General features: G+C 27.7%; 1 protein-coding gene across 1 annotated transcript; it reads left to right on the top strand.

Annotated features, from left to right (window-relative positions):
- Positions 1 to 8,729: 8,729 nt before the first annotated feature.
- LOC106365273 (transcription factor bHLH125-like) lies at positions 8,730 to 15,271 on the top strand. The gene is made up of 3 exons (XM_013804726.3): positions 8,730 to 9,204; positions 11,518 to 11,916; positions 13,107 to 15,271. Exons 1-3 carry the CDS (start codon positions 8,890 to 8,892, stop codon positions 13,164 to 13,166), a joined length of 774 nt encoding a protein of 257 aa, XP_013660180.1. The 5' UTR covers positions 8,730 to 8,889; the 3' UTR covers positions 13,167 to 15,271.
- Positions 15,272 to 16,401: the final 1,130 nt, after the last annotated feature.

The raw sequence follows: 16,401 nt of genomic DNA on the forward strand, positions 1-16,401 counted from the left end.
TTAGAAACTGATAACAATAATTTTGTTGCAAAATATCTAAAATTATTAGATAGATCACATAAGAACATAAACTAAAATACAAAGAAACATAACTAATATGAAAAATACAAAGTAAAAATCCACCCATAACATATCAGCATTTTTCGAAACAAATAATAATAATTTGTTATTTAACTCTAACAAATATATAGATAATTAAAAAAATATCGCATGTAACACATCTCTATAACACGGCTCTGGTTATAACATGTGTTCGGAAACTCGCTAGATGTAACGCATGTGGTCGGGCAGGACCTAGCACTGTATCACAAATTGGAGATAATATGGCAGATTAATCGGCGTTTTATTTTGGTTATCTATAATATATTTTAGTTAATATTCCGTAATGTAGTCATGGCGTAGCGGTTTGCGTACTTTAGTTAAACCAAACAGCCTGAGTTTGATGTCCGTAGAGTCTATTTTGACTCTCTTTTACACTTTTTTTAATGAAGGATAAGAATGTCATTTACCATTTGTCTTCCATATATGTATTTCTGTTTTTCTGCAACTAAAACGCGATGGCTGTGTAAATTTACGTTTCTAGAAGCTTCAATCATTGGGTTTATTTGTTGTTTTTGCTCAATCTTCATAGATACTCGGGGGGATAAATCGATTTATAACTTGAATTTACCAAAAACTTAAAAAAAAGAAATCCAGATCTGATTTTCTGACCGAATAGCTTCAATCCGCCACGCTTGGTTACCATTGAACGTTTACTCGGCCGCTAAACTGGCTAGGCGGCCAAGTTTTAGAACATGACTTAATATTGATTTAGTTTGAGTTGAGGATCTAATTTATAGATAACTAAAAAATGGTATCAATCATACATTAAGTTTGAAAGTGATTAGTTGAGATGTAGATATCTTTTTAACTCTCAGACAATGGAAGATCGTGAAAAGAAATAAAAAAAAATCATGTAGCGGTTAATTACGGCGACAATTCCTTGAAACCGGATCTTAATAGCATGATTATTGAAGGGTTCTTAGAGTGGAGTTCTTAGCGGAATATAAAAATTTGTCTCTTACCTTTTAACTAAAAAAGCTAAGAACCGGCTCTTAAATAAGATATTTAAGAGCCGGATCTTATGTTTTTTAGTTAAAAGTTAAGAGACGGATTCTTATATTTCGCTAAGAACTTCATCCTAAGAACCTCCAATAATCACGCTCTGATCATTCTTAGATTTTACTGTTACCTCCACCTCAGTTTATACTTTGCATAGTTATTTTTTGGTGATGATCACTTTTTCTAGGTGGCGCCAGTGCTTTGTGCAATTTTGGGCTCTTGTTTATGCGGTTAGCGCTTTTCATAGAGGAATTTCATATTTATCACTTTCATGGTACAATTATTTATATTTACCACTACTAAAAAAATATTTTCAAAAATACATTCTTCATTAAGTGGTAAAATACTCTTTTATCTTTGTTCTCTATATATATAATAAATAATTATTTAAATAAATAAAAACACAAAAAAAATGTTTCCGAATTATACTTTTCAAATTCAATTTTTTATAATTTTTTTTCAAATTTCTTTTTGAAAATCAAAAATTATGTTTGAAGTTATTTTTTTAATTTTTTAATATATTTATTTATTAGAATATTAAATTTCACATTTCAAAATTTTACTCTACTCCTCAACTCTAAACATTAAGTATATATTAGTTAATCCTAGGGATATAAATGTTTTTTACCTTTTATTAAAAGTGAAGATAAAAGTAATTAGTGTAAACATGAAAAGTGATAGTATGAATGTGATATTTGTGGCACATTTGTTTGGATCAGGTTTTCCAGTATATCTAAACCTTCTTTTTATGGGATCTATTTAGATTTTTTTAAACAAATTTCTAATATAACAACATCAATTACATTTGGTTAATTTTGTAATGAAAAGAACATAGAACGCGAATCTTATCCTAATATATCATTAATTCATCATTACCTACAAATTTGTATCTGAATAATATCGAAATGGGCATGCAACTAAGGGACCGCTTTAACAAAATGTCAGACCTAATCCTGACATTTAACGTATTAAATACAAAACCCTTACTTCACTAACAATTATTGCAAACCATTTAATGGTTTTTCGAGTGTCCACGTTCTCGTCTGCAAAGATCGCCATTACACCCCGTCACTCCCCTTATTATTGGGCGTTAAATTGATCAAATACAAAATATGTCTTAATCTCCTTTTCACTGCATTGACTGATCATGATAAATATTTAAATATAAATTAGATTTGATCTGCACCTCCGTGTATATTTTTTTTATTTTATAAATGTATTTGTTATTATTACAAATTTAAAGGGAAATTGGGGCATATAGCCACGAAAAAAACGTTAATTAGAGGACTAGCACTTAACCCTAACGGATCGATATACGCCGTGATATATACATAATATTACTGTAAGACCCTCTTTAATTTACCGGCTCACCTGCTATGAAAAAAAATGAAAAATCATTTTCTTTTAACCCCTAAGTAAATCGTGTTTCTTCCCTTTCCACACAACCTCCATTCCCACTTTCTTCATCTACGGTTCTTCCCCCTCCATACGCTTCTCTTACAAATCTCCTCCACCCGCTCGCCTCCGTCTCCGTCGTTCTCGCTTCAGATCGTCTCCGTCTTCTATTTTGCTTCTCGGTTCTCTCCATCTTCGCTAACGCGTTACGGTTTCGGCAGAGCCAAGTAAAACCGCCGGTGTCTTCAACTTCATATCGCCGCGGGGTTCTCAATTCTCTGCCACGACCGTAAGTTCTTGCCTCCTTATGCTTCTTCTCTGTTTCTCTGTTTTGATTATTCTATCTCGTCAAAATTAGGGTTTTTACTAGTTCTATGTATCATCGTGAAGGAGCCAATAACAGATCGTATGAAGCTGTTTATACTACTATTGCTTGGAATTATCCATTTCAAATGACATAGTATTCGGGAATCACTCAACCATTTTTTGTAGTATATTATATCCTGTCATATCATAGTATGTATTGTCATTTTAGGTTTCCACTTCGAATGACATAGTAATCAGGAATCACTCACCCAGGATATTTAGTAAACTATAAGTTTGCAATTGCTTGATTTGCTACCGGTGATTCTGTGTTGTTTGAGTAGTATGCGCATGTTCAAAAGAACTGGCCTTAACCATTATGTGTAGTTTTGGTGTGGTTTGATTAGTAAGTTCGCCATGTCCGTTTTGTTGTTCATTTAATTAACAAGTGGAATAGAATTCAGCTACACTAACAAGACAAATAGTATACATGTCAAACTATTCCATTTCATCTCTAATAGTAAAGCCCCTAATACTATTTCCATTCTTCTATCGGTTCACCATCCTCCTAGTCTTTCATATGTACTTGTTTTTATTAATTTTTGTTAAGTGTTTAACGTCATGTGTAGGTTTACCACTCTCCCATTAGATTTGTATCCAAGTGACGTATACAGTATATGGAATGGAAAATGTCCACCAGAATATACATGTCACTACAAGCTTTGTATATAAGTTTACTATAGATTTCGCTTCTCTGTGCTGGATTGGGGTTTATATTTTTCTATCTTGGGTTTAGTATTTGATGTCAAGTGTTCTATTATCATACCCCCTATCTTTCTATTTGATTTTGCTCATGAAGAGTCTACATACATATGTCCCCTATTATGTCAGGTGAGTTTTATTCAAAAAGGTTTGGGTTCCATTAACTAGGTTTTGGAGTTTACATTCCCCTAACTTGGCTTTAGTGTTTACTCTCAAGTATAGTTTTAACACTCCCTCGTAATGAAGCATCTAAATACATATGTCCCCTATTATGCCATGTGGGTTTAATTACAAAAAAGTTTTGGTTCCGTTTACTATGTCTTGGGGTTTATATTCCCCCAACTTGGGTTTAGTGATTACTCTCAAGCGTAGTTTTAACAGGCCCTCATTAAATTTGTTTCCACCTAACTTAGTATACTGTAAATGGAATGGAATGAATATAAAACTATATAACTATCAGAATAGGATTTGGGGTTTATATTTCCCCTAACTTGGGTTTAGTGATTACTTTATCCCCTATTATGCCATGTGGGTTTAATTAAAAAAATGTTTGGGTTCCGTTTACTTCGTCTTGGGGTTTATATTCCACTAACTTGGGTTTAGTGATTACTCTCAAGCTTAGTTTTAACAAGCTTTCATTAAACTTGTTTTCACCTCACATAGTATACTGTATGTGGAATGTAATGAATATAAAACTATATAACTATTTTGGATGGCAGAAGAAAGCTTTGATTGAAGCTAGAAACGAAATTTGGGAGAAAAACAAAATTATTGCACAATTGAAGAAGACAATTGCTGAGCTTAGTAGTGATTTGGTCAAGAAAGAAGAGATAGAAGAAGACATAATTAACCGCTTTCTTAAGATGTAATGATCTTATTGTAATGTTTAAGCGATATTATTGTAGTGCTTACGACATGTCTTGGTCGGAACTTCTTTGTAGTTCCTATAATATCGACTAGTTTTTAATTGAAGACATCATGTTTCCTTTGTCGTAGGGTGAAGGTGAATGCAAATTTCCTTTACCTTTGTATATAATCTAGCTCATTAGGAATGTAAATACAAGTCTCCCATCTCCATTATATTATTTAGATATATGTATATATGATATACTATACAGTTACTATATGATTAACATGGCTTATATAAGGTTGAATTGTAGTTCGGATCGAATATAAATGATTAAGTGATAGAAATGTACATAACATACACTATACTATATGGAATATAACTACCTTCAATTACAAATTTATTGCACTAACGACATCATCACAGACGAACTGTAACCCACAATTGCAAATTTTTTGCACTAACGACATCACCACCTTTCTCCAACCGCACACTTCACCGTCTTCGGTTGTGATTATTTTAGTAAATATAAACTGATCTATATCCGATAGAATGGAAAATATTATCATATGACATGGCGGTGACAAACTTTAAACTGTTGTTATACTATGTGTATTCTATTTGAAGTGGAACTATTTCTATATTTTGGCATCAGCATTACGATCCATGCATTCTCCGTTTATAACGTTCTTTCTTTTACACTTCTGTTTTTTTTATATTTTCATCTCTCTAAAATGTTTTCCTTCCTTTCATTTTTATTTCAGGCGTTGCCAAAATACTCTCATTGTTACTATGGTCAGTAAATCACCACGTCGTTTACTTTAGTTAAAGGAACTGGAAACCTGTTCTCTACAAGGGTATAACCGGCTAGTAAGATGGTAAAAAGACAGTGAGTACATTATGTCAACATCATGGCTACTCTCTTAATTTCCATCTCAAATATGGCTATTGCTGCAATAAGCCCTATTTTAAATATATAATTTTTTATTTTACTTTATATATTGTATAACTCTATAATATTATTGTTTATATTTCTTATTCGGTATTTTTAATATATAGTGATTTGTTTAATACATTTTACTTTATTATGTATGAATATATTTTTGAGTTAAGTACAATAAAATAATAATCTGAAATTATCAAATAGAGAACTTCTTACAAAATATGTTTTTTCTTTAATTTATACATTTTACATAGAATACATTTTAAAATTTTATTTATTTATATTATAGAAAATATATTGTTTATAAAATATACTTTAACATTATATGAGATTTATAAACAGTTATCCCAGATGATACTGTTGAAATCTCGTGCAAGTTTAGTCGTATTAGTCATTCCCTATGAATCTGAATTTACTGTTTAATTTCCTTTAATGGTTTGAAATTTGATATTGTTATTTATTTTGTTTGTATACTTTTTTTTATATTTCTTCCGTTTTTAACATATAACATTTTTGAACTAAACACCTAAATTAAGAAAACAATTTACTATTTACATTTTCTAAACAAAAATTTCATTAACTATTCATCTAATCACAATTCAACCAATAATAATATAGTATATTGCAGAATACTATTGATCATAAAACATAAAATTGTTAATGAATTTTACATTGATAATTAAAAACATCGTTTGATTTATAACAAACAATTTTCTCTAAAAGGTTAAATATTGAAAACGAAGTGATTAGCTTATTGAACATTAACTTCTAATTCATGTTTTATCATTCAACATCAATATTTGTTGGGGGATTCAATATAAATATTAGATAAGGTAAATCTCTGAAAAACCTTAAAAAGGGTTTTTATGACGAAGAGTACACAAATAAGAAAATGACCAAAATATTTTCATTAAATAGGTAAAAGACTTTTTCACCTTTAATTTATAAATATAAATAATTATTTAAATACATAATAAAAATTATAAATATATGTTTTTTTTAATTCAAACTTTTTTGTTTTTTCAAGTTTTTTTCTTTTTTGAAATCCAAAAATTCTTTTTGCTATTATTTTTAAATTATTATTTTAAACTTTAAATATTAATTTATTTATTTATTAAATCATAAACCCACCACCTCCCCAAACTCCACCCACAAATCTATACCCTAAATCTAGATTAGTCAATCTTAAAGGTATAAGTATATTTTTTTATTTTTTTGATGAAACATTTTGGTCGTTTTGATTTTTATGTGCTATATTTATGATAAAAAAAATTTTAGTGTTATTCAAGAGAATTTTTCTATTAGACATATCCATTATATTTGTAGGTATCATATAATTATGCATATAAATCTATTAACATAGTTGATATGAAGGAATTTTTCTAAAAACCTAAAGTATAACCACACAAGCATCATAGAATAGTATGGTGGGCTTGAAAATGTGCTAAGCACCACAGATTCTAAACTTACCATCTCAGATATGTCCGTTTGTGTGGTCAAGTGACATAAGTTTCTACTTCTTATTGCGAGTAACAAGGTTTGTCTGATGTCGGTGAACAGACTCCAGAAGATTAATTGGTTAGATTTCGATCCGCCCGATGGATACCTTTAATCATCAAAAACCCTAAAATGTATATCCTCACGAAATACAAAGAGTACTTTTTCGAAAAAAAGAGTACATAGAAATATTGGATATGGCTGTATAGTATTTATAGAGTAAATTGAACCAAAAAATCACTAATTAAGTGAAATACTATTTTTCATATTTACTTTAGGTACTAGGGCTGTACAATATGGTAAAACCGAACCGTACCGAACCGAACCGAACCGAAATAGACAATATGGTTTGGTTTTGGTATATACCATATAAACCGAATGGATATAATTTTATAAAAACCGTAGGATTTGGATATGGTTTGGTATATAACCGATTAAACCGAATAAACCGAACAAAACTGATTAAAAGTAGAAACATATAAATATGTATCTATTTTATAACAATACATGAAAATCTATTTGTTACATAAGTTAAATTTGTGTTAATAACTATTACCATAATTTTATAGTAATAAAAAAATCTTAATTTGTAAAACACTTGAACTATAACTAAATAACAATACATCTCAATTCAGACATCTTATTTTCTAAGTCTTTTTTTGATTTTTTTGATTTATTTTAGTCTTCACTAAATTAATATGAAGATTATAAATTTGATGAACAATAATTAATGGAAAATTTTTAATTGAAAAAGCATAACTTTAATGAACACTAAATATGGAAGAGTGAAAAAACTTTTCTTTCATGTTTCTGTTTTGTTTCATATTTTTATTTTTAAAATTTCAAGCTTTGATTTTTTATTTGATTTGATTATTTTATTTGATGGTAGAAGCATTTTTACTTTTTTGTTCATTTATTTGAACATGTAATATATTTTTAATAAATGACTGTGTTGAAAATATGATTCTAAATTTCATATAATATGATCTCAAACAAAATAATTATGTTTTTTTGGTATAAAATCAAATAAACCGAAAACCGACGGTATATAAACCGAACCGAACCGAAGTAAATATGGATTTAGAATGGTAGTTATATTTTACTAACCGAAATACCGAAAACCGAAAAAAAACCGAACCGAAACCGAACTGATATCCGGATTGAACACCCCTCCTAGGTACTATTGATTAGGTGTGTGACTGGTGAATTTTGGAGTAAATGAGAGTAACCCAATTAGAGTAAATAGGAGGGAAAAAAGTAGAGTAATAAAGATAAAAATAAATGAAAGTCCAACCTAATTTGTTTTCCACTCCGAAAACAGTGAGGTAATAAAGTGACATATATACCTCTAACAAAACAGTAATGAGAGTAAAAGACATAAAAGTTAGTTTCACCTGACTGGTAAAAAATAAGTTGAACTGAGTGGAAAATTAATTAACGCTAACATGTTCTCGCTAAAACTACTTTTCAGTCAGACCCTAGGAGAAAAATACACTTTTATTTTTACTCTAGATTTTGGTAGAGTAGTTTTTTACTCCAGGTTCTTTTCTCTCTCTCATTTTTTCACTATTTGTTTTTCTCTCTTTTTCACCAACTTTTTTTTACTCCATTTTACTCTCATGTTACCGATCATGCTCGTTGTATATCAGAAGTTAATTCGGGTAGAAAATTGGGCGGTGTATAATGAAGCTGAGATGTATTTTCAAGCACATTTAAAACATATGTTCCCATCTCCTTTTCCTTTTGACGTGATTATTCAATAGCCACTAAGTGAACAGCCCGAAGGTTTATTTAATAATATTATCAACATTTAATCCCAACTACTCTTATCTTATGTGGAGATCTTAATAAAGGTTAAAAGATCAATCACTAACCTGTCATCACATCTGTCATATTAATTATTAAAGGAAAGAAGAAAAAGTTAAATCTGAGCCAACTATAAAGAGACGAACAAGTAAGGAAGTCACAAACTACTACAAAATCAAACCAAAAGCACACCTAGCATCTAAATTCTTAGATTATATACTTTCACCAAGAAAAGATGGACTTTGTGACTTCAATGTTCATGCCTGATTTAACCGACGAAGATGGATTACTGTTTTCTGATTCTTTTCTTCTTCCGCCGTTAATAGCATACCAAAACCATGATGTTTGCAATCAAATCACATACAAAAATGGTGTAAGCAATAAGAAACGAAGTTTGTGTGATACATATGTCGCAAGTGAAGCCAACAATGGGGATGGTGATCGAGAAAGCAAGAAGATGAAACACAGAGCCATTGAAAGGCAAAGAAGATTTGAAGTTTCATCTCTTTTCAAAAGTCTAAGATCTCTTTTGCCACTTCAATATATCCAGGTAGCTATTTAAAAGATTTTTTAATCTGATTGTCTTAACACCTATTTTTATTTTCTTTTGTCAAAAACTATTTTATTTTATATTTTTAGTCCAAATCTTAATTGCGTGTGCCAGAAAAACAAAGATTTAGCAGTTATTTTAATTTTAAACTAGATTTTGATTATAGACGCAGAACCGGGCTTGTACCAAGTCTCACGAAACCATATCTTTATTGCAATATTACGGCGGGTCCGGATATGGCTTTGCATCCATATCAATAATTTAAATGTATAAACTAATATTATATTATATAAATTTAAATATTACACATGAAGTGTTCAGTGTTCTGAAACCTAACGGATCCGCGGTAAAACCAATGACTCTATATGTAATCTGGTTTGGTTTTCAAAAAAAAATTATCATTTAAAAATTCTATAAAATCCAAAAAACTCCTAAAATCTGGGATCCGGCTACTGGTTAAACCGATGGATGACCCATTATATATTACAATTTGACTTAAATTGTCATATTTAAAGTATTATAATTCATGATATTTAGATGAACGGTGGATATATTATATGATGCTCCGATTTTACAAAATTTAGCTATGCAAATGTTTAGTCAAACCAAATTATGATTTGTTGTAAGCGTAATGGATCAAAAGTTCTTATGTTTTAATAGTATTACTAGATTTTCACCCGCACAACCGTGCGGGTATATATATATATTTATTTTACATAATTATTATATATATTTTAATGTTACTCACATATTTAAATGTTTGTATAATTATGCCAAATATAATAATTTTATAGTTTTCATGCTGTAAATTAAAATCATCACATATATATGTTGCTTATTATATATTTGTTCTATTGAATTTGCGTTTGATTACTAAACTAATTTTTTAATGCATAAAGCAACATATATGAAAATAATTTTGTATTTAATTTATTATAATCATGATCCGTAATTCAAATTGCTAGATTTTTTAAGTAATTTTTTATTGTTTATTAATTTTATATAATAAATTACTGTATATTAAAAAGTTTAATATAAGATAAATTTTTATACATGTATTATATAGTTTACTAATATTAACCCGTTCTACCAACATATTATATTTTTAGCATAAATATTTTATATTTATGAAAATAAAATATGTTAACTTATCAATTTAAAATAATTTTATCATATTTTGTTCAATATAACGTTTCTATTTTAAAATGATAGATATTATTATAAAATTGATAAAATATGATATAATTTTATTCTTTTAGTAACATTTCATTACTAATTACAAAATTAGTTGAAAATATTTATATTCAATTTATGACAATTAAGATCTTATTATAATCTTTTTCAAGAGATTTGTTAGAATTTTAAATTTTTTTAAAAAAATTAAAAGATATTATGATTAAAGTAGTTAAAAATATTATATATATTAGCATTAGTGATATACATTTAATAGAAAATTTAAATGATGGGCCAAATAAAAATATCACTCATCAAAAAATCATGATTTTTATTTTATTAGAAATTTTTTTTAAAAAAAATTAAAATAGAAATAAATATTTTTATTTCTAACAAAATATTTTAAAATTATTAGTAAATGTATTTTTGAAATTATTTAATTTCATTTTATTTAAATTTTCGTTTATAAACCGAAACTATATTCAATTTTTATTTCTAATTATATTTAATGATAATTTAAATTAAAACTAACTAATTTTTGAAAGTAAATTTAAAAAGATTCTAAGAAGATTTTAAAAAGATTTTGTTAGAACATTTTAAATATATTCATTTGTATTTCAAATAAAAAGATAAAGATATTAAAATATATAATAATAAACTTATGAAAAATATGATATTTTCTAGGAATGGTCCAAACTAAAAAAAACCACACATGAAAAAAAGTCATGACTTATGTTTTAATATATTAGATTGATATTAACTATAGAGCAACCTATATATAACCTTAGTTTTGCAAGATAGTTACTTACAATTCATTCTCTTATAAATTTATACATATTTAAATCCTTTACCTACATTGATAAATCAGTATACGATTTTGACACCAGTAAAATTTTAGTATCTAGTTACGCTAGTTTACATATTTTTTATAACTTCGTTGGTAGTTAAAGATAAAAAAATGAAGTTTCTCTCCAAATTAAGTAAAAAAATTCAATTGGCAATTTGGGATCCGGCGTTGATTAAACATCCTCTCCAACTGATTAATCTTGTTTTTCTTCTCAAAACTATCTAATTTAACTACACTCTTAAATCAGATAATTACAATTTATTGTACAAGTGACCATATCGTTTACTATGCAGGGCAAGCGTTCGACAGCAGATCACGTTTCTCAAGCAGTTAACTATATCAAAGACTTACAAAACAAGATTAAAAAACTCAATGAAAAGAAAGATCGGTTAAAAAAGTCCTTACCGAGTACACTTACCGCTCATCCAACTGCAGAGGAATGCACTAGTAGTTTATCATCATCATTGTCAACATCGTCATCGAGATGCTCATGTGTAGGGGACAAACACATTACGGTTATGGTCATGCCTTGTTTTGTGGGTATGGAGATCATCATAAGTTGTTGCCTTGAAAGAAACAAGTCTTGTCTCTCGATTGCTCTTCAAATCTTGGCTCAAGAAGAAAGGCTTAGTGTTGTTAGTTGCCTCTCAACTAGGCTGCAACAGAGATTCGTACACACCATTGTTTCTCAGGTAAAATTGTAACTAAAAGTTATCATATAGTATAGTTTTTAACATCATTTTTATTTCTATACATAATTTTATTTGTTTCAGAAACTATCATTTTTAGTTTTAGTTAAAACCATATGCTGTAAATAAAACCAGTATTGAATAATTTAATTTTTAACTATTAGCTTTTTTTGGTGTAAATGTTAAACTTAACTATTAGCTTTTGTATGGAGTAGTTGTTTTTTATACGAGTTATTCTTGGGTTCACCCCCTAAGGTGAACCTTTAGGTTCACCAACCAATAGAAAATTGTCATTTTAGATCTAATATCTTTTAATTAAAGAAATCAAATAACTTGGTAAATTATATTATCTTTTCAAAATAAAATTTAAAAATAAATAAAAATAATATATAAAAACGAATTCAAAAAAAAAAAAATTGTTGTCAACAAAACACTAAACCCTAAACTCTAATACTAAACCCTAAACTCTAATACTAAACCCTAAACTCAAATCCTAAACCTTAAACCCTTGGGTAAACCCTAAACCCTTGGAAAAACACTAAACATGTTGTCAACAAAACACTAAACCCTAAACTCTAATCCTAAACCCTAAACCCTTGGGAAAACCCTAAACCCTTGGGAAAACCCTAAACCCTTGGGTAAACCCTAAACCCTTAGGTAAATCCTAAACCTTTGGAAAAATACTAAACATTTGGATAAATTCTAAATTATAAATCTTAAACACTAAACTCTAAATCTTAAAAACAAATATTTTTTTTGAATAATCTTTTTTTAGAACTATTGTTATTTTTATTTATTTAATATTTTATTTTTTATTTTAAAAGCATAATATAATTTGGCAAGTTATTTTGTTTCCTTAATTAAAAGATACTAGATCTAAAATGACAACTTTCTATTGGTTGGTGAACCTAAAGGTTCACCCTAGGGGGTGAACCCAAGAAAAAGTCTTTTTATACCATTTATTGGTGTTGGTTTCCACAAATCAAAATTGCGACACATTTTTCCGTAATATTCAACTTAAATAGCATATAATTTCCGAGTATCTCTTATAATATCTGTAAATCCAACATTTATATTTAAACTACACATGCTATAGTGATAATATTAGTGAAACTCACTAGGCTATGAACACAAAACTAATACATCTTGTATATAAAAACTGATACCAATATATTATGGTTTCGAATTTTCAGGTCGGGAGTGGGATAAAGATCAATATTTCGGAGCTTAAAGACAAAATAGTGAATATGTAGCCATAAAGGAATATGTAGGCAAACTTTAATGTATATTGTATTTGTGTTATTAGTTATTAAGATCATGTTCCTTAAGTATTACGGTTAAATTGTTGAGTGCCTAGAGTTAGGGCTTTTTTTTCAAAATGCTTTCTCTGATGTTTAATATTTTATGTATTAATACTAATTTGGAAAAAATTACTTCATAAATAAAAGTTGACAATAAAAATTAAAGAAAAGTAATGTTTTTTATACCCGCAATATGAAAGTTTTAGAGAGTAGAGACAATAAGAGAATATGAGTGAGATGAAGTAACCAGAGAATTACGAAGAAAATGATTAATTTAACTTAAAGACATCAGTTACAAGAGCATGTTTAGAGATACTAGCAGCTTCTCTTTTTGTAACACTAAATATACTAGAAGCTACAATAAACTATTAATAAAAAAAGACAGGGTGATAGACATAAGAGACAACTGAGTAGAGATGAGATTTGGCTAATAGATCTTGATAAGAGTGTTTCTTTTCTCCGACAACTCTATTTTCAAATTTGAAATGGTCGGCCTTCGCTAACCATCGCTCTTTACTTGTGAAGGTCAAAGGAACCATCGCTCTTTACTTGTTAAGGTTAAAGGAAGTCTTCTAGAAGGTGTAAACTGATTTTTGGTCGAATTCACTTCTCTTCTTTGCATTCCAAGTAGTATACACTCAAAGTTTGGCTAATTTTAGTGAGTCTGGTGAAGTTTGGTGAAGCCCGGTCAACTCTTTATTTTTATTTTTATATTTTTTTTCTCTCTTTTATTCCGACATTACCCTTTAATCTTGAGCATAGGAGAACATTTGATAAGTTTGGATCCAAAAATAATTGTCATATTAAAAACTTAAATGTGGAAAACTTCTTTGAGATAAAACCATCACTTAGAAAAAAAGAGTGCAAATACTCTCAACTTAGGGATTGACCAGTGATTTCATGAACCTTATGATCATGCTTGGAGATTAATAAACTCTGTATCATAGTTTTTTGGGTGACAAATCAAACGCCACTCTTTCTTACTACACAATCTTCAAAATTGGAACTACTTTAAATTAAACTATTTTTTACAAAATAATTAAAATATTTTATAAATTCTAATTAAATGATACATTTGACGTATAAAATTTGGAAACTATTTTAAGCATCTTAAACATAGGAGTTTGTTTTAGTTTGGGTATTTTTATCATGGATATATTGGGTGATAAATATATTTATAAAATAAAGCTAAAAATATTAGCAAAACAGGTTTTAATAATGGTAAGATATAATATGTATAGTTCATTAAAAGTATATTTAGGCTTCAATTGGTGACTCTGTAAAAAATGAAATGAATGAAAAAAAAGTTGAACAAAATTTCATTTACTGAATTGAGTTGAAAAAAAATTGAATAAAGAGGAAAAATAAAAAAGAAGAATTGAACAAAAAGTAAACATGAATGGTAAAAAAAAGAGATGAACATGTGTTTCCATATTTTAAAGTGAAATATAACTAGTATTAAAATACACGCATAATGAAACCAAGTTTTAAACTTCTAATACAAGTTAACTCCACGTTTGAAAACTGACATTTGCTCACCACACAGTAAAACACAAACGAATATTAAAACACAATAAAGAATTAAGAACTATAGGCGTCGTGTACCACGTCTATTTGCACGTCATAACTGGTCAGCTATAGAAATTCACTTTTTCTAAAAGAAAATAGAGAGCATAAATCTATTACCTCTGCTTCTGCTTTTGTCAATGAGATTTTCTAAGGAGGAAGAATACTTAAGTATTTATAGAGTTAGTAGGATAATCATAATCTAGAAGATAAGTTCAAACTTTTTTTGTTTTCTTCTTTTGGGGTATATGATGCAGTTAATTGATCTTGGATGACGATGAGTTAATACTTTAGTAGTGTCTTGCGCCATTTTTTTAATTATCTATATTTTGTTTTTTTTTTTTTTAATTTTTAAAACTTTAATTATTATTTTCCTCTTGTTCCTCATCAAGATTAGAGGAGAGAATATTTGTTAAAAAATTCCCACGTTTATGAGGAAAACAAATGAAGATAGTGGAAAAAATTTCTTGTGAATTATTTTGGAGAAAGCATGTCATATAAGAAAAATGTTGAGTTACTTTTAAAATTTTATAGATTTGTTTTTCTATGTAGTTTGATATAAAATAAGGAAAGCGTAAATTAAAATTAAACCAAAATATATGCAACATAAATAAGACATCTCAGTAATATCAAATTATGTAATTTTGTAGTTTTCATTCAAATGTATTTTAGTTTATGTTATTTAAATTATATCTATTCATATGGGAAAATAGCTTGATATAAAGAAAATACTTTTATTACGTTAAAATTTATATGATATATTATGTCATTTAAGATTATTTTTATAAATGAAGTCTTATTTTTAATGTTAAAATTTTTGTGATCTGTCTTTCTTATGAAATAATATTAGGTATGATATATATTTTCGTTTTTAAATTTGATAATTGTTCCCTTTAATAAATGTTTTATTATATATGTTATTTGGAAAGAATTTAAATAAAAAGGAAACTAAAATTAAAAAGGTTTAATTATGGGAAGTAGATACAATATTGAGAAATTGCCACAAATACCACATTCATAGTACCACTTTTCATGTTTACACTAACCACTTTTACCTTCACTTTTAATGAAGGGTAAAATACAATTATACCCTTAAGGTTAACTAATCTAGACTTAGGGTTTAGAGTTGAGGGGTGGGGTACGGTTTTTTGGAATGTGAAATTTATGATTCTAATAAATATATAAATACTTAAAAATATATAAAAATTTTTAAAAAATAGTTTCAAACATAATTTTCGTTTTTCAAAAAGAAATTAAAAAAAAAATAAAAAATTTGAATTTTATTTATAAAAAAGTTCGAATTTGAAAAAGTATAATTCGAAAACATTTTTTTTTCTATTTTCTTTTATTTTTTTTAATTTTTTAATATTTTTATTCATTTTTTTAATTTTTTTCAATTTTTTATTTTTTTTATTTTTTTATTTAAATAATTATTTATTATATATATAAATAACAAGGGCATAAGAGTCTTTTGTCACTTAATGAAGAAGGTATTTTTGAAAATGTCTCATTAGTGGTGGTAAAAATGAAAAGTGGTACCATGAAAGTGGTAAACATGTAATTTCTTCTACAATATTGGATCAATTCTTTTATGGTAACTTTATAATTAACTGTTATAAAA

The sequence above is a fragment of the Brassica napus genome, chromosome A9, assembly GCF_020379485.1.
Source record: "Brassica napus cultivar Da-Ae chromosome A9, Da-Ae, whole genome shotgun sequence".
Classification (NCBI taxonomy): Eukaryota; Viridiplantae; Streptophyta; class Magnoliopsida; order Brassicales; family Brassicaceae; genus Brassica; species Brassica napus.